Here is a 22,028-nt window from a genome sequence, read left to right on the forward strand (position 1 = left end):
TCTGAGGGCAGGATATCGGTGAGGGCCCTTGGGAGCTTGGAGAACTAAGCCTGGAAAACAAGAGCAAGGCCATTGCCAAATTCATAGCACAGAAATGGACTTGTGAAGACACCACTGCTGTAGCTGGGTGCTGAGGACCTCGGCGCCTGCACCATCCCTGCCAGCCAGGGACCCTGGCCGCTGCTGCTGCTGCCCTTCAAACCGCCGACCAACACCCTTCTCCTCTGGCCTGTTTCCCTCACCTGCTCCCACTGTAAAAGGCTGGGCTGGTGAGCCTGAGTTGCTGAGTCGAACTCACAGGCCTTCATCCTCACTTCCAAGCAGGCTGGGGAGTGGGCACACGGCATTTCCAAATTCTACAGTCCATGCGGTTCTTCCTTCTACCAACATTCATAAGGCGGGCATGCGTTATCGGGTTTTTATTACAACCACAGAGCTTCCTCTCGGTCATATAAGCAGAAAGGGGCTTATTATAGGACATTAACAGCTCACAGAATCTCAGGGAGGACAAGAGATGCAGTTTTGGAAACTATATAGCCAAGAACAGCACAGTGACTGCAGGCCACCCTTAGTGCAATTTTAACAAAGCTACCGCTGTGCCCCAGCGCGGGCACCAAGTACACTCAGGACCAGAGTGGAGAAGCTCCATCACAGCCTCCCCAGAAAAACTAGAGGCTGCTGCTTCTGCCTTTGCTGAAAGAAAGTTCCCGCGCACACAGCTGTGGCTTTGGGCTGCCCAATCTCCATCTCCAAATCCCTGGCGAGTGTGTGCCCCAACTGGCAGAGCCCGTGCACCCGGCCAGCATTAAGAGCGCCTGGACAACATGTTGTTTGTGGATTCTACTGTGAGAGGGTAGAACTCAAAACAGTAGTAGCTCTCAAACAGTGAGAACTATCAAAATAGAAGATGTTCAAAGGATGTTGTGTATCTCTGAAGCAGAACTTCATCACTGCCAGGTGGAATTTTCTCTTTTCTCTTCCTTCCTTCCTTCCTTCCTTCCTTCCTTCCTTCCTTCCTTCCTTCCTTCCTTCCTTCCTTTCTTTTTCTTTCTTTCTCTCTCTCTCTTTCTCTCTTTCTCTTCTCTCTTCTCTTCTCTTCTTTTCTTTTGTTTTCTTTTCTTTTCTGAGACAGAATCTTGCTCTGTTTCCCAGGCTGGAGTGTAGTGGCATGATCTTGGCTCACTGCAACCTCTGCCTCCTGGGTTCAAGCAATTCTCCTGCCTCAGTCTCCCAAGTAGCTGGGATTACAGGTGTGTGCCACCATGCCCAGATAATTTTTGTGTTTTTAGTAAGGATGGGGTTTCCCCATGTTGGCCAGGCTGGTCTCCAACTCTTGACTTCAGGTGACCCATCCGCCTCACTCTCCCAAAGTGCTGGGATTACAGGCGTGAGCCACCATGCCTGGGTGGAATTTTCTGTATGTAAGAAAACGTTATAGATGTTGGGAAGCTGGAAAATGACAAATAAGAAAAATGACAAGTAGCCACCACCACTATTCCCAATCTCATTCTTTTCACTGCCCCAGAAACCACGAGTCACTACTATTTGAATTCATTATTCCACTAAAATGGAAGATCCTTGATGGCCCCTATATTTGTCTGATCTATTTAACAATTGATTCCAAGTGCCTAGAACAGTGCCTGGCACATAGAATGTGCTTGATACATATTTGTTGATGGAATTAAAGACACTCGTTTGTTTACTGCATTGAAAAAAGGACAAAACTTCAAGTGGTTTGTAGTTTTAGAAAACTGCCAGAGGTAGCTTTACTTTGAATTTGATTAAAGTATCTACAGTAGAGAGAAGCAGCAGTGTAAATTCTTCCCTCTCAAACCCTAGTGGTTAAATAGATTTTATAAAATAGGGTTGGACAATCAAGGACTAGCAGGAAGTGAGGGAAGGCATAAGAATGGCAGGAACCCCAAAATAAACCTTAATGAGGTCACTGTACGTTCATTATGAATTTAGTGATTGAAATCAGGTGTAATTTATAAATTTTCACTACTACATTAGCTATATTTTATGATTCATGCTATCACCTAAAACATATTTCATAAATATTAAAATTAGAAGACACAGGGGTTAGGATTTACATTTCAAAAAGCCACCCAGTTCCCATAGCCCTGCTGGGTAAGCACTTCTCTCTCTACCTTAGTAGCAGAAAACACAGGAAAAGCACGACCCATGAAAAAGGGCAAAGTGCAGTGAAATGCAATCAAAACCTTTAATCTTTGCCTAAGCAATTCATCCAGAAAGTTCTATAACTCACAAGGCATTATAAAACATTCCACACTAGAGCTATTTACAGGTTAACCGCTCCTGAATAAATAAAAGTTCATGTGATAGCTTCATGGCTTTCTCTTAACCAAAGAGGAAAGTAAAACTCATATTTCTACGTTTTTAAATTTTTTTGTCTCAAAGGGGGGCTTTATGAAATCTAGTTCCGTAGGTATGTTGGTCCTCTACACTTTATTGCTTATATAAATATACTTATGTATTCATAAGCAATACTGTGCTAGATGCAGAATTCAGATGCAGGCTACAGAAATCACTGTAGCTATTTTAAACAGAAAGAGAAGAAAGGGATTTAAGATGAGAGACTACAAACCTACAAAATCTTTGAACAGAATGGAGGAGTGAGCTCCAGACTGGGCCTTTAGGAAGGACTCCCAGAAAACATCACCATAGAACTAGAAGCTGCTATCTCTGCCTCAATCAGCGGCCCACCACTAGAAACACGAACATATGGTTTGGCTGGGAGCCAGGGATCTGGAAGCAACTCTGTGGTCTCGGGACTGAGCCACTGAGTCAATGGGGATGCCAGTTTGTAAGATAGGGAGTACACTAGGAGGAACAGACGTGGGAAGTAGAAATGGAGCAAGAGTTCCGTTTTAGCCATGATAAATTTGAGATGCCTGTTAGACACTCAAGAGAAGATATTGAGTAAGAAGTTGGATTGACGTTGAGTAAGATGTTGAGTAAGAAATTGGCAAGTCTGGAGCCCAAAGGAAACTCTAAGCTGGAGATTTAATTTTTTTTTTCATTTTTTTGGAGGTAGAGTCTTGCTCTGTCACTCAGGCTGGAGTGCAGTGGCACAGTCATGGCTCACTGCAGCCTCCACTTTCTGGGCTAAAGTGATCTTCCCACCTCAGCCTCCTGAATAGCAGAGACTACTGGCGTTCATCACCATGCGTAGCTAATATTTTATTTTTATTTTTTATAGAAAGGAGGTCTTGTCTTGTTGCCCAGGCTTGTCTCTAACTCCTGGCCTCAAGCAATTCTCCCACCTCAGCCTCCCAAAGTGCTGGGATTACAGGTGTGTGCCACCATGCCCAATCTGGAGATTTAAGAGGTTTCATACTATATAGGTCAGGCTGCAATTTGCTTTCTATTTTTTAAATTCAATTATACCTTTGAGATCAACTAACTTCATGAGAACTAGCTTACTGTATTCCGTTCTCTGCCAATCTTTCAGTCTTCAAATCCAGAGTAATCTAGCTCCTACCACAAAGGGCCCACAAAAAGTGTTCTGAAACATCCAGTGTCATCCAAATTCAAAATTGGACGGTTTTTTTTTTTTTTTTCAGTTCTTCCTGTAACATTTGGCAGTGTGGGCCACTCTCCGCTTCTTTGACAAGAATCTCAGAACACACTAATAACTGCTCCAGGCAGGAGCCTAGAAGAGGTTACCAAGCTAGAGAAGGAAGCAACAGCATAGCTTGCCAAGAGCAAACAGCCCAGAGGAAACCCACGGCTCTGGTCAATCCTGTTGTTTGATTGCTAGATCCAGAGACTGTTGTAGACCTCCCAGTTACAGTGACGTATCTGACAACCTCTCACGAGGTTCTTGAAGCTCAGTGGTAGAGGGTATGTTGGATAAATCCACAGAGACACATTCAAGAGTAAATTCTCCACTGTTGGAGACCTCACTCACTCTGTTTGATCTTCACCAAAGACATGGTTTTTAATTCACGGAGCTGCACTACAACAGCTCAAGGACTCCCAGCCAAAGTTCTAGTTTTTCTAGGAATATAAATGAGCCAGTAGTGTGGAAATCGGTGATTAAAAACAAACCTCGCACATTTTTAGACAGAATTATTACAAGTAGCATGTACAAAAGGAAAATAATAGCATACAGTTAGTCCTTCTAAGCCTTATTCCACAAGAGGTTGAAATCGAAGTATTCTGGCCTGGCACACCATAGCTGGAACATCACATTTTATTCTAGAAACACATTTGCCTTGGCAAAGAAGAGCGTGCCTAGAGGAGTGGTCAGGATAGTGAGGGATCTGTGATCCTTTGTTCTGAATCTAGGAAAGTCACTGGATATGCCCCCTCCCTGCCACCCCAACAGGGTCTTATGTTTTGAATCTGGAAGTCACTGGATATGCCGACACACACACACATACACACACACACATGGTCTTATGTTCTGAATCTAGAAAAGCCACTGGATGTGCTGACACATAGACACACACACACACACACACACACACACACGCGGTCTGTGGCCTCTTTTCCAGGCATTCCAAGTCCGGCAACTTCGCAGGGAGATGTCAGCCCGTACAGGAAGGCCCGGGCCTGGGTTTGCCTCTTCAAGCAGTTACTGCAGGGGCGTGGGGAGGGGGCATATGAGACTTTGGACTTTCTTTTGGGACAGTAGAAGGTATTACATCTGGAGGCGAGATTCTAGCCTGGGGTCCCCGCCTTCCCGGTCTCCTCTCCCTCTCCCTCTGACTCCCTTTCCCATGCCCCTCCCCCTGCCTCTTTCTCGGCCGGACAGAGTCCAGCCTTAACCCGGGCAGGGGGCGGAGCCAGGTTAAGGCGGCTTCGGGAGGAGACGGGGCCAGGGCAGGGGCGGGGCAGAGCCGGGCCAAGTTGGGCGGGTCCTGCGCTCCCGACCCGGGTGAGCAGCGTGTCCGGGTGCGAGGCTGCAGACCCGCCGCCATGGCGCTGCGCGCGGCGGTATTCGACCTTGACGGGGTGCTGGCGCTGCCAGCGGTCTTCGGCGTCCTCGGCCGCACGGAGGAGGCCCTGGCGCTGCCCAGGTAAGGGGGCCCAGCGCCACCGCCGCAGTGGGTCGGGGCCTCAGGAGGCAGGCCGGGTTGGGCTTGCAGCCCTGCTTTCAGATGGCTCCTGTGCCGGAGCCCTGCGATTCATGAGAATCATGAAACTGAAGACCTGGCCCTGAAGTCCCAGTGCGGATGAGCCGATCCGTTGTCTTTCTAAACGTTCATAATTAAACCTTGCTAAGGACTCCAAAATTGCTTTCTGTGAACTTTTCCAAAAGGGAGAGGAGTTACGAAATTTTCTACTGCTGCTGCGTCCTGTCTAATGGGGTGGCGCTTAAACATGCGCGCTGAGATTCAGGAGAGAAGAAAGTTCTCTCCCCAGGTGTGGGTTGCAGGTTTACTTGTTGTGTAATAGCAAACTGCAGCAACCGCCCAAAGCCACATCACTGGGAAATGGTAGATGGGGTGTGCAGAGGGAGAGTTCAGGGAGTTGGGAAAATACCTGTTCTACTACATGAAAAAAACAGCCCACCAGAATCTGAAGCTGTTTATACAATATGGTTTCAACTATGGAAAAAAGGTACATGCAGAAAAATGCGTGGAAGAAGTAGGCCAAAGTACATCAAATGGGATGAGGAATAATGTAATGATTTTCTTTCTCTCTCTCTCTCTTTTTTTTTTTTTTTTTTGTAGTTTCCAACTTTTAAATTAACAAACAATGTATTATTCCTACATTCAGAAAGAAGTACACTTATTTATAAAGTGAAAAAAGAAGACCAGGCATGGAAGCCATTGTTCATATCCTCCTTTTACATATGAGGAAACTGAGGCACAGAAAGAAACCAGCTTTCCAGATCGCAGAGCTGTTAAAGAGCAGAGGCAGAAATCCAACCTCAGCAGTCCGTGTCTGGAGCCTTTGCTTTTAATATAGTAAGGAAGATGAGATGGCAAGTAGCTTGAGGGAAAGGCCTGTAATCTCTGTGCTTTGGGAGGCTAAGGCAGGAGGATCACTTGAGGCTGAGAGTTCAAGACCAGCCTGGGCAAAATAGCAAGACCATGTCTTTCCAAAAATAAAAATAAAATTAGCTAGACATTAGTGCATGCATGTAGCCCCAGCTACTTGGGAGGCTAAGGCAGGAGGATTGCTTGAGCCCAGCAGTTCGAGGCTGTAGTTGTGTCCAGAGTTGGTTCCTACCGGTGAGTTCGTGGTCTTGCTGATTTCAAGAATGGAGATGGACCTTCATGGTGAGTGTTAGAGCTTTTAAAGATGGCACGGATCCAAAGAGTGAGTGGTAGCAAGGTTTATTGTGAAGACGGAAAGGACAAAGCTTCCACAGCATGGAAGGGGACCTGAGCAGGTTGCTGCTACTGGCGGGGGGGTGGCCAGCTTTTATTCCCTTATTCTCCCCACCCATGTTCCATTTGTGTCCTATCAGAGTGCCCTTTTTTCAATCCTCCCTGTGATTAGTTACTTTTAGAATCCTGCTGATTGGTGCGTTTTACAGAGCACTGATTGGTGCATTTTACAGAGTGCTGATTGGTGCATTTTATAATCCTCTTGTAAGACAGGAAATTTCCCCAAGTCCCCACTCGACCAAGGAAGTCCAGCTGGCCTCACCTCTCAATCCCCCCTCCTTACAGGACACGCCGCCTGCTACTGGGAACTGGGTGATGACTGCTCTAGCTACTTCCTGCTGGATAGGGGCAAAGAAGAGGCCCTGCAGTTGTAGTGTCCTGCAGAGGGGAACTCTAGGCCAAAGGGCCAGTGGGTCAGTCCAGGGTCCTTGGTAGAAGTTGTGAGTTGAGCTCATTTGGGATTCCGTTTGTAAGACCATCTGTAGCTTGATGGCCTCGATCCTGGAAGAAACGAATTTGACAAGGAGGTTAAAAATACAGGGACTGAAGGCGAGTAATAGCAAGATGGCTGTCACGGGACCTAGAAAGGGGAGAAGCCATGTCACCCAACTCCAGAGGTTGGTATAAGAGTTTGAAAGGCCTTGTCTGATTTCAGAAGCCTTTTCCTGTAAATGCCAGGAGGTGTCTTGTACTATCCCTAACTGGTTAGTGTGAAAACAACACTCTTCCCCTAAGAAGGTGCAAAGTCCTACTTTCTCAGCAGTGAGGAGGTCTAGGCCTCGGCGGTTTTGGAGAGTCACTGCTGCCAAAGAGTCTATTTGGGATTGTAGAGTAAGGATAGATTTATTTCTTGCAAACTGCCTGAGGAATCCTTTCAGAGTGTGTGGTATTAGGATAATGAAATAAACTGGCTATACTGGTTCCTGTAGCAGTGGCCATTCCTAGCCCTATAAGTAGGGGTATTAGTTGTATGGCCCTGTGCTGACAGACTTGAGCTTTGAGGGGTACTGATAGGGTCTGATTTCCTGGGGCAATGTCAGTGTTGGGACTTAGGAAGACTAAGGTGCAGGTGCCTGTCCAGTTGGTGGGGAGGCAGATATAGGTTGAAGTTCCACATAAGAATATGCCTTGGCTGGGTAGACACTGGTTGTGTATGTTAAAAAGGTAGGTGAGTTTGTTGTTTTCGTTTTCCTACACTCCTAGAGTACTTGCCAAGGTAGCTCCCGTGAGCGGCTGGAAAGGGGTGTTGGGAGCAAACTGAGTGGTTCCCTGTGTTCTGTTTTCCCATTGGAGAAAAAAACGTTTTGTGTCTACTAGGAACCATTCAAGAGAGTAATTGAAAGAGGGATACGAAGGCATTCACTAGTGGTGGGGGCGTTGCTGCAGGGGGTCCAGGGGTGAATGGTCATGCAGGGAGTATGTTTGCCATTACAAAACCTGGACTGTTTGTTAAGCAGGGAGGAGGTGATGATTTTGGGGGGCCCTGAGAAGCAGACAAGCCATCTGAATGGAGCTGTTTGGGTGACTCGGGAGTTGGTATGATCAGTTGGGGCTTGAAGTTATAGGGTGTAATTACACTGATGGGATAGTAGGTGCCCCAGGGGCAGGCCTGATAACAGATTGCATTGGATGCATAAAGGGGCTTGGAAAGTTAAGATGGTATTCATGGTGACAGGGTCTTGTGTGGGCTTTTCCTGAAGATTGTGGCCTCCTGGCACAGTGAAGGTGATATTGTCTCCCTAGCACCCTGGAAATTCCCTGAGTTACCGTGGCTTTAAAAGCCGGACCATTGTCGCTTTGTAAGCTTTGGGGAAGCCCAAATCTAGGAATTATTTCATGAATTAGGACTTTAACTACTTCTTGAGCCTTCTCTGTCTTTCAGGGGAAGGCTTCTATCCAATTTGTAAAGGTATCAACACAGACCAACAAGTATTGAAATCCCCTTGACTTAGGCATATGGGTGAAGTCTAACTGCTAGTCCTCGAGGGGCCTTATGATGGACCAAGGGATTATTCCTTTGGCACACCTCACAGGTTTTGACTACTTGTTGGACAGTCTGGAGGAGATTTGGCCCTGTAAATAGGGATTTGACCATTTGATGAGTGTTCTCAATACCCATATGAAAAGTTTGATGGAGGTTCATAAGTATTTTCCACTGGCTGGCTTCAGGTATGAGTACCTTTCCCTCTTCTGTCGTTAACCACCTAGAGGGGAGAAAACTATGCCCCCGTAAAAGTCCTCATTCTGTTTTGGTTGGGGAATAATGGGGCTTAATCTTTTGGAGAGCCTTGTTCCATACCAAGGGTCCTTCCTAGGTATTTCTAATGGGAGGTTCCACCTGGCAGCAATTTTGGCCTCAGCGTCTGCCTGTTTCCTTCTGCCTTTTCTCCTTCACCTTTTCGATGGCTTTGGCAGTGTAAGACTGCCACCTCCTTGGGTTTTTGCACTACGTGCAATAACTCCATGATTTCCTTGTGGTATTTAATGGGGGTTCCCCCAGAGGTTAGGAACTCCCTTTCTTTCCATATTGCAGCATGGGCATGTAGGATTTGATAAGCATACTTACTATCTGTATGCACATTTATTTTTTTTCTTTCCCAGTTCTAAGGCTCGGGTAAGTGCCATGAGTTCTGCTAACTGGGCACTGGTCCCTGGGGGAAGAGGCTTACTTTCAAGTACTGTTACATCACTAACTATGGCATAACCTGCCCTTCATATCTCATTCTCCACAAATGGACTTCCATCAGTATATAGGTTAAGGTCAGGATTAGCTAAGGGGACTTCTAAGAGATCCTCTTCGCTGGCATAAGTCTGGGCTACAATTTGTTGGCAATCATGCTTGATTGGTTCCCCATCCTCTGGGAGAAAAGTAGCAGGGTTCAGGGTCACACACGTGCGTATTTGAAGCACCAGTCCCTCAAGGAGTAGCGCCTGGTATCTAAGCAGGCGGTTGTCTGATAGCGATAAATTTCCTTTGGCACCTAGTATGCCATTTACATCATGAGTAGTCCAGACGGTGAGATCCTTTCTTTGTATTATTTTGATAGCTTCTGATACTAAGATGGCCACTGCCACAACTACCCATAAACAGTGAGGCCAGCCTTTTGCCACTACATCAGTTTCCTTACGTATGCCACTGGTTGTGGGGTTGTCCCATGAGTCTGAGTAAGGACTCCAAGAGCTATTCCCACTTTCTCTGTGATATATAAAGAGAAGTCTTGTCCTTTGGGAAGGCTTAAATCTGGAGCTTGTACTAGGGCCTGTTTTAAGGTTTTGAAGGCTGTTTCTGCCTCTGGTTCCCATTCTACTAGATGAGTACTTGCCCTCTGGGTCTCCTTGATTAAAGAGTGACCTGGCCATCTCGCTGTATCCGGGAATCCATAGTCGGCAAAAGCTGGTGATCCCAAGGAACCCCCACAACTGTTTTAATGTCTTAGGGCAAGGACAAGGCAGTATAGGCTGTATTCGCTCTTTGCTGAGAGCACTTGTTCCTCTGGCTAAGATTAGGCCTAGATATTTGATTTGTTGTAGGCAGAGCTGGGCCTTCAATTTAGATGCCGTGTACCCATGATTAGCTAGAAAGTTCAAGAGATCTAGAGTAGCCTGCTGGCATGAGCCTTCCAAACTGGTAACCGTAAGTAAATCATCCACATACTGAAGGACCAGAGTGCCTCAACTTGAGAAGTGGCCTAGATCTTGGGCCAGTGCCTGACCAAACAGATGAGGACTGTCCCTAAACCCTTGAGGCAAGACTGTCCATGTAAGTTGGGATGTGTGGTCTGTGGGATCTTCAAAGGCAAAGAGAAACTGGGAGTCAGATTGCAGGGGAATACAGAAGAAGGCATCTTTGAGGTCCAGAACAATGAACCATTCTGCTTCCTCTGGTATTTAAGAGAGCAGGGTATAGGGGTTGGGTACAGCTGGATATAGAGGAATTACTGCCTCATTGATGAGTCTAAGGTCTTGTACTAGTCTCCACTGAACATTTGGTTTTTGTACTCGTAGAATTGGCGTGTTGCAGGGACTGCGGCGTTTTCTTACTAAGCTTTGAACTTTTAAATGTCTAAAAATATCCTGTAATCCTTTATGAGCTTCATGCCTTAAGGGATATTGCCTTTGATAAGGAAAAGTGGTGGGACCTTTTAGCCTGATTTGGACTGGGCAGGCATTTTTTGCCCTTCCAAATTGTCCTTCCAATGCCCAGACTTCAGGGTTGATTCCCTCCTCATGTAGGGGACAACAAATGGGTAACTTGTTCCCCATGTTTATATAGATAATACATCTAGCTTTGGTTAATATGTCCCTCCCTAATAAGGGTGTGGGACTTTCAGGCATAATAAGAAAGGCGTGTGAAAAGAGAAAAGTCTCCCAATTACAACTGAGAAGGTGGGAGAAATACTTGGTTACAGGCTGTGCCATGATTCCTTGGATGGTAAAGGACCTTGAGGACAGCCATCCGGGGCAGGAGATTAACACTGAGAAGGCTGCACCTGTGTCCAGGAGGAAGTCAATTTCCTGGGCCTCAATGGTTAAACTTACCCGGGGCTCAGTGAGGGTGATGACATGAGCTGGTGCTTGCCCCAGGCACCCTCAGTCCTGTTGTTGGATCATCTGGTTGGGGGCTTCTGGCCCTGAGAACCTTTGTCCTCTGAGGCAGTGTGCCTTCCAGTGATTGCCTTGGCATAGTGGACATGGGTGAGGGAGCAGCTTGTTTCTTGTTGGATAATATTTTTTAAAGTGTCCTTGCAAACCACACTGATAACAAGCCCTACTGGGTGATTGGCCTGCTCCATTTTCTGTCTTCTCTGAACCACCAAGGTTTGTGTGTCTGAGGGCCATGACTAAGGCTGCAGCCTTTCTCTTATCTCACTTTTCCTTTTTGGCCTGTTCCTCTTGGTCCCTATTATAGAACACTGGGGGTGCCAGTTTAATAATGCCTCCAAATTTTGTTCAGGGCCCAAGGGTAGCTTTTGGAGCTTTCTCCTGATATCTGCGGCTGATTGGGCAATAAACTTATCTTTTAGGATCAATTGACCCTCGAGGGGGTCGGGTGACAGGGGAGTATATTTTCTTAAGGCCTCCCTTAGCTGCTCAAGGAAGGTAGGATTTGCTTCCTTTCCCTGAGTTATGGTGGACATCATTTAATAATTCATAGGCTTTTTCCTAATTCTCCTTAGTCCTCTTAGAACACAGGTTAACAGATGTTTGCAACTCCAGTCCCCATGATCTGAGTCTAGGTCCCAGTGGGGATCCATACTGGGGACGGCTTGCTGACCGGTAGGGAATTTGTCCCTTTCTTCAGCTGTCATTCTGTCATTTACTTAACTAAGATACCAGGTATCTTCAAACTCTCAGGCTGCAGCTAAAACTACATTCTTTTCATTAAAGGGCAGGGTTTGATCTAACAATAGCATGACATCTCTCCAAGTGAGGTCAAAGGTTTGCCCTAGTCCCTGTAGGACATCTGTATACCTATCAGGATCATCTGAAAACTTCCCCAGGTCTACCTTGATCTGCTTTAAATCAGAGAGGGAGAAGGGGACATGTACCCAGGTTGGGCCAAATTCCCCTCCCCCTACAGCTTGAAGAGGACATAACCGATAGCCCAGGGGTTTTATGGTCCCTTGGAGATTTCTTTGCTTGTTTCCTTCTGGGTGGCGGGAGATTAGAGGAGGCTTATCATTAACAGGAAGAGGAGCTGTAGGGAGGCTAGGATATGGAGGTAAGCTGAGAGCTCCTCCTGTGGAATGTAAATTGCAAGTTTTGCGTAGTTGTGGATTATCCTTTAATGAAAAGAAAGCCTGGACATAAGGTATTTAACTCCATTTGCCTTCCCTCTTACAGAAAAGGTCAAGCCCCAGGATAGTATTGTAATTTATACTTCCCTCAGGTGAACAGTTTTCCCCATCAGAGAGAGAATATTGGGGCCAGGCCATAGTGCAGAAAAAAAATAAGCTGCTTCTTTTTCAGAGTTTGCAGGTCAAATTAGTCCCAATGGCTTAGGATGTATTTCAAGGGTGAGCTTGTTGATGCCTGAGTGTTTCTTATCTGAAAGTAAAATACTGCCTGCAGTTTTGGTCTGCTCCCCATGCCCACCCCACCCAAGAACCTGCAATGGTCCCTGAGCCCTGCTCTTCCAAATAGTTGCACTCACCGAAGCAGCAGCAGAAACACTTGTTTTCCTTCCTGACCACAAAGAGGACCGAGGAAGGTCGGATTTAGTGAAAGTCAGATTTAGTGGCCCTTACCAATGCATTCTTGAAAACCTGCACCCTTGCCTTTCCCAGAAAGCCTGTCACCCATGTCTTTAGTCTGACAGCCACGCTACTTGCTTTTAACTGGATGACAGGTGCCTGGTGTTTAGCCCCTGAATTCTAAGGAAAAATAGGACAGAATAGCAAGCAAAAGAGGTCCGATGGTACTTACTGCATGGTGATATCCTAGACGAGCCACCAAGATATGTCGGGAGTTGGTTCCTGCTGGTGGGTTCGTGATCTTGCTGACTTCAAGAATGAAGCCGCGGACATTTGCGGTGAGTGTTACCGCTCTTAAAGATGGCACAGACCCAAAGAGTGAGCGGTAGCAAGGTTTATTGTGAAGAGCAAAAGGACAAAACTTCCACAGTGTAGAAGGGGACCCAAGCAGGTTGCCACTGCTGGCTGGGGTTGCCAGCTTTTATTCTCTTATTGTCCCCTCCCGTGTCCGTTTCTGTCCTATCAGAGTGCCCTTTTTTCAATCTTCCCTGCTACTTTTAGAATCCTGCTGATTGGTGCATTGTACAGAGCACTGATTGGTGCGTTTTACAGAGCACTGATTGGTGCATTTTACAGAGTGCTGATTGGTACATTTTACAATCCTGTTGTAAGACAGGAAAGTTCCCCCTGTCCCCAGAAGTCCAGCTGGCCTCAGGTCTCACAATGAATGATTTGCGAGTTGGGCAGCCCCCAGAATCACAGCAGATTCACAGAGACTTCCACACAGCCAGGTGGTAGAAGAAGATTTACAGACAAAAAACGGGAATGACCTACGGAAACTGGAAGTGAGGTACAGAATAGCTGGATTAGTTACAGCTCAGCATTTGCCTTATTTGAACACAGTTTGAACACTCAGCAGTGTATGAATGGTTGAAGTACAGCCACTCGGATTGGCCAAGATTCAGCTATTGTTACAGGTGCTACTCGTAAGTTAGGGTTTCAGTCTTGTCTACCTATTAAGTTAGGTTGCAGTTCGTCTACAAGGACTCAAATATAGAAGTACAGAGTCCTTCTCAGGCCATATTTAGTTTGCTTTACACAGCTCACTCTCTGCCATTAGCTAATTACTTCTTGAAGTCACTGGCTAGGTAGGCTGTAGACTAACTGAAACCAAGTAGCCATAAAATGCCATACACTGGACACCATAACTCACACCCTGTAATTCAACAATGTGTCAAAGTCAAAATAGAGATGTAGAGATTAATCTCTAAATTTAATGTTTTATTTGGGAAGAAAGAGTTGCAATTTGGGGCACACACGCAGATCTGGTGGTCTTTCTTTTTTTTTTGAGACGGAGTCTCGCTCTGTCACCCAGGCTGGAGTGCAGTGGCCGGATCTCAGCTCACTGCAAGCTCCGCCTCCCGGGTTCACGCCATTCTCCTGCCTCAGCCTCCCGAGTAGCTGGGACTACAGGCGCCTGCCACCTCGCCTGGCTAAGTTTTTTTTTTTGTATTTTTTAGTAGAGACGGGGTTTCACCGTGCCAGCCAGGATAGTCTCGATCTCCTGACCTCGTGATCCGCCCGTCTCGGCCTCCCAAAGTGCTGGGATTACAGGCTTGAGCCACCGCGCCCGGCCAATCCGGTGGTCTTTCATATGTCCCAAGAACAAAGACAAAGTTAGAGGTTTTATGAAAAAGGAGAAATGGTGTGAATTGCTCTTTGAGAAAGTTCATTGGCACTCTAAGAGTTTGGGGAGCTGCCAAACTCTGATTGGTGAGCAACAGCCATGGGAAAAATTGGTCCTAGAGTTGTAGCAAATTATCTGAGAAGCTAGAGTTAAAACTGGTTTCCAGTTAGAACAAGCAGTTCTAGCAGTTGGGCTTGCAGAGAATTGTTACAGTCTCACCAGTGCATCACAATGTAGCGATCTTCTTGTTAGCTGAGGTGGTACCCTGAGTCCTTTGTCTGACAACCAAAGTTAAGGAATATGGACACCAAGGATGAGGTTGGAGCCAAAGTTTAACAATGGAAAGAAGTTTAGCAAGTGAAAGAAGAAAGCTCTCTGCCACAGAGAGGGGTCCTGGAAAAATGGGTTGCTGATTCACAGTTTGGATACAGAGGTTTTTGTAAGAAATCCATATGGGGCTGGGCATCTCATTTGCATAAGGTGTGCATTTCTGGTAGTTCCACCCCATCCTCCTAGTACAGCTGCAGGCTCTTAGCTTGAGTTACTCCATTTTGCTTTGTTGCCCTTACTGTGCATGTGTCAGGGGATGGAATTTTCCATTGCGGGGATATCTGGCCAAGTCACCTGTATAACCTTTCTTATCTGTGTGGTTGTGGGTATGTCTTAGGCAAGTTCCATTATCTGTGCTTACAACTTTATTTCACTGGCTGCACTTTTGTTTGAAATAATTTAACGGAGGACTCACCCTAACTGTCTGCCTGACTGGTTTCTTCCTTTCTCTTTTTCTCAGAATTACATTCTTGGAACAATGTTTTGAACCTTGGATGTTTTTTCCCCTTGGCTTCTCCACTCTGTTTTAGTTGAGTATAGAATCAATTCAGATGATCAACTTCCACAAATGTGTAGCTGTTCCTGAACAGAATGAGGTCCAGCTGCTTGTTCCCATGGTCCAATAACAAGATGCAGACAAGACTGGGAAAGAAGGGAGTTTATTTCTGCAACCTGTTATGGGAGAAGGTTGGAGTAACTCACCAGGCTCAAAGTTGCATTTTTTTTCTAGTGCTTATATACATTTTAAGCTCCATGCTATGTGTGGGATTGTACCTACAAGCAGGAGTGTTTCATGCAATCGCTATCTAATCTTTAGGATGTAGGGTCTGGAAAGCTTTCCCGAGAGTCTTGGACAGTTTCTTAATCTTAGTGGACCCTGATAGGAGGTGTATGTGTAACAATGCTATTATTATTCAGTCAGACTTTGGGGTCTGAAAAAACCCTGGCGGGATCTTTATGGGTTTCTTTTCACAACCTACCCCTCATACTCAGGCACTAGTTTCTCCAATTCTTTGTTTAACTTATGCATTCATCAAAATTATAGTAAAGGGTTCAAGGAAACTGACTGTTCTGGTTGCTAATGGAAACGTGGCCTGCCACCTAGCCAATCACTAACCAATATTGTTTCTGTAAACCAGCGAGAAATCCTGCCAGATAACTTTCCATCCACCCCTTCCTAGTTCCCTTTTTTTTAAAGCCTGCTTGTAACAAAGGCCGAAGAGAGCATTCCTTGTCCTTTGATTCAACAATTTCATTTTCTATGAAAGCCATTTTATTGTTCACTGCCTTCATTAAGCATCCTTAAAATTGGGAATTCATGTTTTCCAATACCAAGAATGTTCTTGTTGTATCAGGTTGCTTTTTTTTTAATGACCACCTGCCCTTGTTTTATAGATTCAGTGGTATCTTCTTGCTTGTAGTTATATTCTTTCCTTAGTTCCTCTTCTTTTATCATCTGCCATTCTACAGGAAGAAGGAATAATTTTCCCCTTGTTTTCCCACTCACCTAGTGTGTTGTAGTTATTTGTTTATACCTTGCCTCCCTTGTTCTTCTGTGAGCTTCCTATGAATAGCATCATATTTTTCCACTTTTGCATCACAGCACATAGTACAATGCCTCGCATACCTAAGATGCTCAATAGGATTGTTAAGTTGAATATTACGTTGCTTCTTAATACTGAGGAGCAGATACTGAAAGGGACCAGGAGTCTTTTGGAGAAGTCTTTTGGAGAAGGTGGAAATGTTCTAAATGTTCTAAAATTGGAATGTGGTGATGCTTACACAACTGTAAATTTACTGCAAATCATTGAATCATCATAATACATAAATTTAATGCTATGTAATTTTCTTAGTCCATTTTCTGTTGCTTACAACATGATATCTGAAACTGGGTAATTTATAAAGAAAAGGAATTTATTTCTTACAGTTATGGAGGCTGAGAATTCCAAGGTTGAGGGGTTGCATCTAGTGAGGGCATTCTTGCTGGTAGGGACTCTCTGCAGAGTCTCAAGGTAGCACAGGGCATCATATGGTGAGGAGGCTCAATGTGCTAGCTCAGGCCTTACTTCCACTTCTTGTGAAGCCACTAGTCCCAATCCCATGATAACCCATTAACTCATTAACCCATTATCCCATGGATGAATTAATCCATCCATGAAGGTGGAGCCCTCATGACCCAGTCACTTCTTAAAGGCCCACCTCTTAATATTGCCACATTGGGGATTAAATTTCAACATGAGCTTCAGAGGAGACAAATGTTCAAACCATAGCAGTAATTATACCTTAAGAAAGTTGTTTTAAAAAACCAAAAACTGTTGGCAAAGGTTTGGGCAAACCATTGCTGACATTGAAAAGTTGAGCAAGGCCACAGATATTAGGTATACGTCTCCTTATAGTTGGTCCAGAGCTGACCACTGTTACCTGCAAGAGGCTGTCTGATAAAAGGTATACTTGACTATTATCAAAAATAAAGCTCCCAGGATGGGGATATTTGTTCTGTTACTCAGGGCTGGTAATTTTAACTGGCTTGCCAATTCAACTGGAATTCATCTGGAATTGGCAAGCCAGTTAAAATTACTTTCCAGACATGAGTAACAGAACAAATGCATTTGTACACATAAATACATTTGTTCTGTTACTCAGTGTATTTATTTACTGGGGCTGCTATAACAGCAAACATAGACTGCATGGCAACAATAGAAATGTTTTCTCTCACAGCTCTGGAGGCTGGAAGTCCAAGATCAAGATGTCAGCAGGGTTGGTTCCTTCTGAGGCCTCTCTCCTTGGCTTGTTAACAGTGTTCTTCTCCCTGTGTCCTCACATGGTTGACCCTCTGTGTGTGTCTGTGTCCTAATCTTCTTATAAGGGCACCAGTCCTGTTGTTGGATTAGAGCCCACCTGTATGATCTTATTTAACTTAAATTACCCCTTAAAGACCCACTCTCCAAATACAGTCACATCCTGAGGTATTGGAAGTTAGAACTTCAGTGTATGTATTTGGGATGGGGGCACACAACTTAACACATTGATATGGTTTGAATTTGTGTCCCCACACAAATCTCATGTCCAGCTGTAATCCCTAATGTTGGAGGAGGGAGTTGGTGGGAGGTGATTGGATCATGGGGGTGGATTTCCTCCTTGCTGTTCTCGTGATGGTGAGTTCTCATGAGATCTAGTTTATAAAAGCGTGTAGCACTTCTCCCCTCTTTCTCTTCCTCCTGCTCCAACCATGTAAGACGTGCCTTGCTTCCCCTTCACCTTCCACCATGATTGTGAGTTCCCTGAGGCCTCCCCAGCCATGCTTCCTCTACAGCCTTCAGAACCATGAACCAATTAAATCTCTTTTCTTTATAAATTATCTGATCTGAGGTACTTCTTTATAGCAGTGTGAGAACAGACTAATACAGGAAACTTTTTAAAGGTTAGAAGATGAGATTAAGATAAAATAGAAACTAGACAGGCAGAATCAAAACCAGAAAAAACATATTCCATTCTTTTTGAAGAAGGTGAACTCATGAAAAAGTTCTTCGAGACCATGCCTGGTGCACACGAGGACAGTAATGGCCACGTGCCCACTCTTGGTTCTGACCCTTAAATGGTAAAGTAGGAAGCACCTCTGGTTGAAGCTGCTATCAGGTGGTTTCCCATGAGCAGCTTCTCCGTGGAACACATTGTGATTTACTGTATGGTCTCATATCCTCAGCTGATTGGGTCCTTGTGGACAAAGATCACAATTTGAACTGCGTTTGCATTTTCCGGTTCCTGGCAGTATGCCTTTCTAGTGGCTGCTTCTCAATGAATATGAACAGCATCTGCTTCCATGTGCTGCCATGACGAAATCCACAGAACGTTCCTGATGTTCTTTGTGTTTTCCAGAGGCCTTCTGAATGATGCTTTCCATAAAGGGGGCCTGGAGGGTGCCACTACCCGGCTCATGAAAGGAGAGATCACACTTTCCCAGGTGAGGGGACATCACCACACAGAGCCCTTTGGATGGACATTCTCTGCCTATGTGCCTATCTCCCCGAACTTAGGGCCCACCATAATAGCAAACACCCACCTTTACTGTGAAGGCAAATGTTGTATTAATGGTATTAATGGGAATATTGCAGTCACCTTAAAACATACATGCTAATATATTGTGGCAACTGGTGAATGAAAACTGTGATGAAACTATTGGGAAGAACATTATTGAATTATTGACTTTATTTAATCCATAAAAAAACATCAGTAATATTGTTGGAAGGTAAGAAAGAGGGAAATGCTATATATTTTCTTCTCCTTCTTTCTTCTTTTTCTGAGACAGGGTCTTACTCTATTGCCTAGGCTGCAGTGGAGTAGCACAATCATGGCTCACTGCAGCCTTTACCTCCTGGGCTCAGATGATCCTCCTACCTCAGCCTCCCAAGTAGCTGGGACTACAGGCACACATCACCATGCCCAGCTGTGTTTTGTATTATTATTATTATTGCTAGAAATGGGATTTCACCATGTTACCCAGACTGGTCTTGAACTCCTGGTTTCAAACAATCCGCTCACCTTGGTGTTCCAAAATGCTAGGATTACAGGTATGAGCCACCATGCCCAGCCTATATTTTCAATGAATATACAGAATTTAGAGTGAATTTCTAGTACTTGCTATGAAAATCCTGTGTTTCATTTAGACTCCTTTAGTGGTTTCTGATAGTCTGTGTGTAACTTCTAGGAAACCGGCATGGCTAGAGGGAAGAAGCCTGGAAGACTCAATTATATCATGCTAAAGTCTATTTGCACTTGACTTGTCTTAAAAAAAAAAAGTCTTATCTTGGGAATGAATGTCATCTTTTAACTTTTCATGTATATACATATACATGTATATACTATACAGACAGAAAAGTATATACTATACAGACAGAAAAGTACACATAGCGTATAGCTTGATGACTTTCCACACATTGAGTATACTGCTGTCACCAGCACCCAGATCAAGAAACAAAACATTCTCAGCACTGTAGGCAACACATATCCCCGCTCTGGACACCATCCCTCCAAGAGTAGTACCTTTCTGATTTCTATCCCAACAGAACATTTTACCTGTTTTGGACTTTATGTAAATGGAATGGTGCAGATCAGCCCTTTTGTGTCTGTCATCTTTTGCTCAACATTGTATGAGTGAGACTCATAGTTGTTGCATGCTGCCATAGATCATTTTATTCTCATTGCTGCATGGCATTCCATCACATTGATATACCCCAATCTATCCATTCTTCTATTGATGGGGGCCTGGGTAGTTTTCAGTTTGGGACTATTACAAATAGTGCTGCTATGATGATGTATAGATATCACAATCCATTCTGCTATTAGTGAGTGTATTAGTTTGCTAATACGATTGTATTTGTGTCTTATATAGCACCTTCAGCTGCTACCTACAGCAAACATGCCATAGACTGTGTGGCTTAAACAACAAACGTGTATAGCTCACAGTTCTGGAGGCTGGGAGGTCCAAGATGAAGGCGCTGGCAGGTTCAGTGTCTGGTGAGGGCTCTCTTCTTGGTTTGCAGATGGCCACCTTCTTACTGTAGCTTCACATGGTAGAAAGCAGAGAAAGAGGGGAAAAAAGCAAGTTCTTGGCTGTCTTCTCCCTGTGTCCTCACATGGTCATCCCTCTGTGTGTGTCTATGTCCTCATCTCCTCTTCTTATGTGGGCACCAGTCATACTGGATTAAGATTCATCGTAATGACTTCATTTTACCTTAAATACCTCTTTAAAGGCCTGGTTTCCAAATATAGTCACATCATGAGGCTCTGGGGGTTAGGACTTCAACACAGGAATTTTTAGAGGACACAGTTTAGCCCATAACAGTGTACATTTGGGTAGTTTCCAGTTTGGGGCTTGCTATGGTCCAAGTGTTTGTGTCCCCCCCAAAATCCCTATGTTGAAATCCTAACCCCCAAGGTGATGTAATTAAGAGGTGGGGCCTTCAGGATGTAATTGGGTCATGAGGGTGGAACCCTGAGGAGTGAGATCAGTGCACTTATAAAAGAGATCCCAGAGAGCTATCGAGCCCCTTCTGCCATGTGAAGACAGCAAGAAGGTGCCATCTGTTAAAGAGAAGGCAGGCCCTAACCAGACACCAAATCTGCTGGAGCCTTGATCTTGGACTTCCCAGCCTTCAGAACTGTGAGAAATAAATTTATGCTGTTTATGAGCCACCCAGACTCTGGTCTTTTGTTATAGCGACTGAGATGGGCTAAGAGTATAGCAGCTGAGATGGGCTCTTAGGGATAGCACTGCTATGACTGTGGGTGAATATAATACAGTCTATCCATTCTGTTGTTATTGGGCGTTTGGGTGGTTTCTGGTTTGGAACTCCTAGGAAGAGTACAGCTATGAATATTTTTGGCCATGTCTCTTGGAGAATATATGTTGGCATTTCCAGTGGGTATGTGTCCAGGAATGGAATTGCTTGGTCACAGGGAATGCATATGTTTAGATATAGTAGATCCTGCCAGAGCTTTTCTGAATGGCTGTACAAATTGTCCCCTCACTTCGCTTTGACAGTGGATACCACTCATGGAAGAAAACTGCAGGAAGTGCTCCGAGACCTCTGAAGTCAGCCTCCCCAAGAATTTCTCTGTAAATGAAATCTTTGGCAAGGCGATTTCAGCCAGAAAGATCAACCGCCCCATGCTCCAGGCAGCTCTCATGCTCAAGAAGAAAGGTAAGGATCTGATACTGGCCATTCTCAGACCTGACCACACAGAACCCTTGGGAGCATTAGGTCAGAATCCATAGAAGTGAGTTTTAAGATCACAGATCTTCTGAGCCATGATGGAAAGCCTCTTTAAACATGGCCCCAGAGCAAGTTTTATCCAATGGCAAAAGCAGCACCATTAGAACAGCTGGAAAAATGGCAGAATTTTACTTAATAAAGCAACTGATGCCCATGACTGCCTCGTGAGCATCATTCTCCCCTTCAATGGCACATTAGTAATGACCCAAATGACACCATCTTTTGTCACAGTGATTAAAAAACAAGGCCTTTTTAGCAACTGTGATTTTCTCAGCCTCTGGGTATCAGAGTGTCCAAGCTATGAGTTGGCTGACATGGGCTCAGATTATGTCACATAGTCTAAGACATGAGGTCAAGTTCATCCATAGGCATTGACTTGGTGTGAGCACCTGACTCTTGTCATAGGCATACTTGAAACCATTCCACCCTCTTATCAGTAGACTTACCTGGTTGTGGCTGAGCCATCCTGTGTCTGCAATTCCTCCCTCCTATTGCGTGGGAAGAGTCTCACCATCAATTCTTCAGTGTCTTCTTTCCAGCCTTGCCTAGTTCTCACCCTCGCTGGTTAGGCAGATAAAGCCAGAGGATAATCCTATCTCTATGTACAGTTCTCTAGTTTTGAAATAGGAACCTAGTCTCTGATTGCCAAGGCAGGTATTCTGGAATTTAGTCAAGC

At 44.9% G+C, this 22,028-nt stretch overlaps 1 protein-coding gene across 2 annotated transcripts in view; it reads left to right on the forward strand.

Moving 5' to 3' along the window:
• The first annotated feature begins 4,531 nt into the window (after positions 1-4,531).
• The window catches only part of EPHX2 (epoxide hydrolase 2), a 56,817-nt gene continuing 39,320 nt past the window's right edge, over positions 4,532-22,028 (forward strand). Inside the window, exons 1-3 of one of the 2 annotated variants that reach the window (XM_025393771.1) lie at positions 4,532-5,048; positions 18,456-18,540; positions 21,121-21,280. In XM_025393771.1, the coding sequence (XP_025249556.1) occupies positions 4,948-5,048; positions 18,456-18,540; positions 21,121-21,280 (346 nt within the window). In that variant the 5' untranslated portion in view covers positions 4,532-4,947. The remainder of the gene's footprint in view (positions 5,049-18,455; positions 18,541-21,120; positions 21,281-22,028) is intronic. The other variant, XM_025393772.1, reaches the window with a different exon arrangement.

The sequence above is a fragment of the Theropithecus gelada genome, chromosome 8, assembly GCF_003255815.1.
Source record: "Theropithecus gelada isolate Dixy chromosome 8, Tgel_1.0, whole genome shotgun sequence".
Classification (NCBI taxonomy): domain Eukaryota; kingdom Metazoa; phylum Chordata; class Mammalia; order Primates; family Cercopithecidae; genus Theropithecus; species Theropithecus gelada.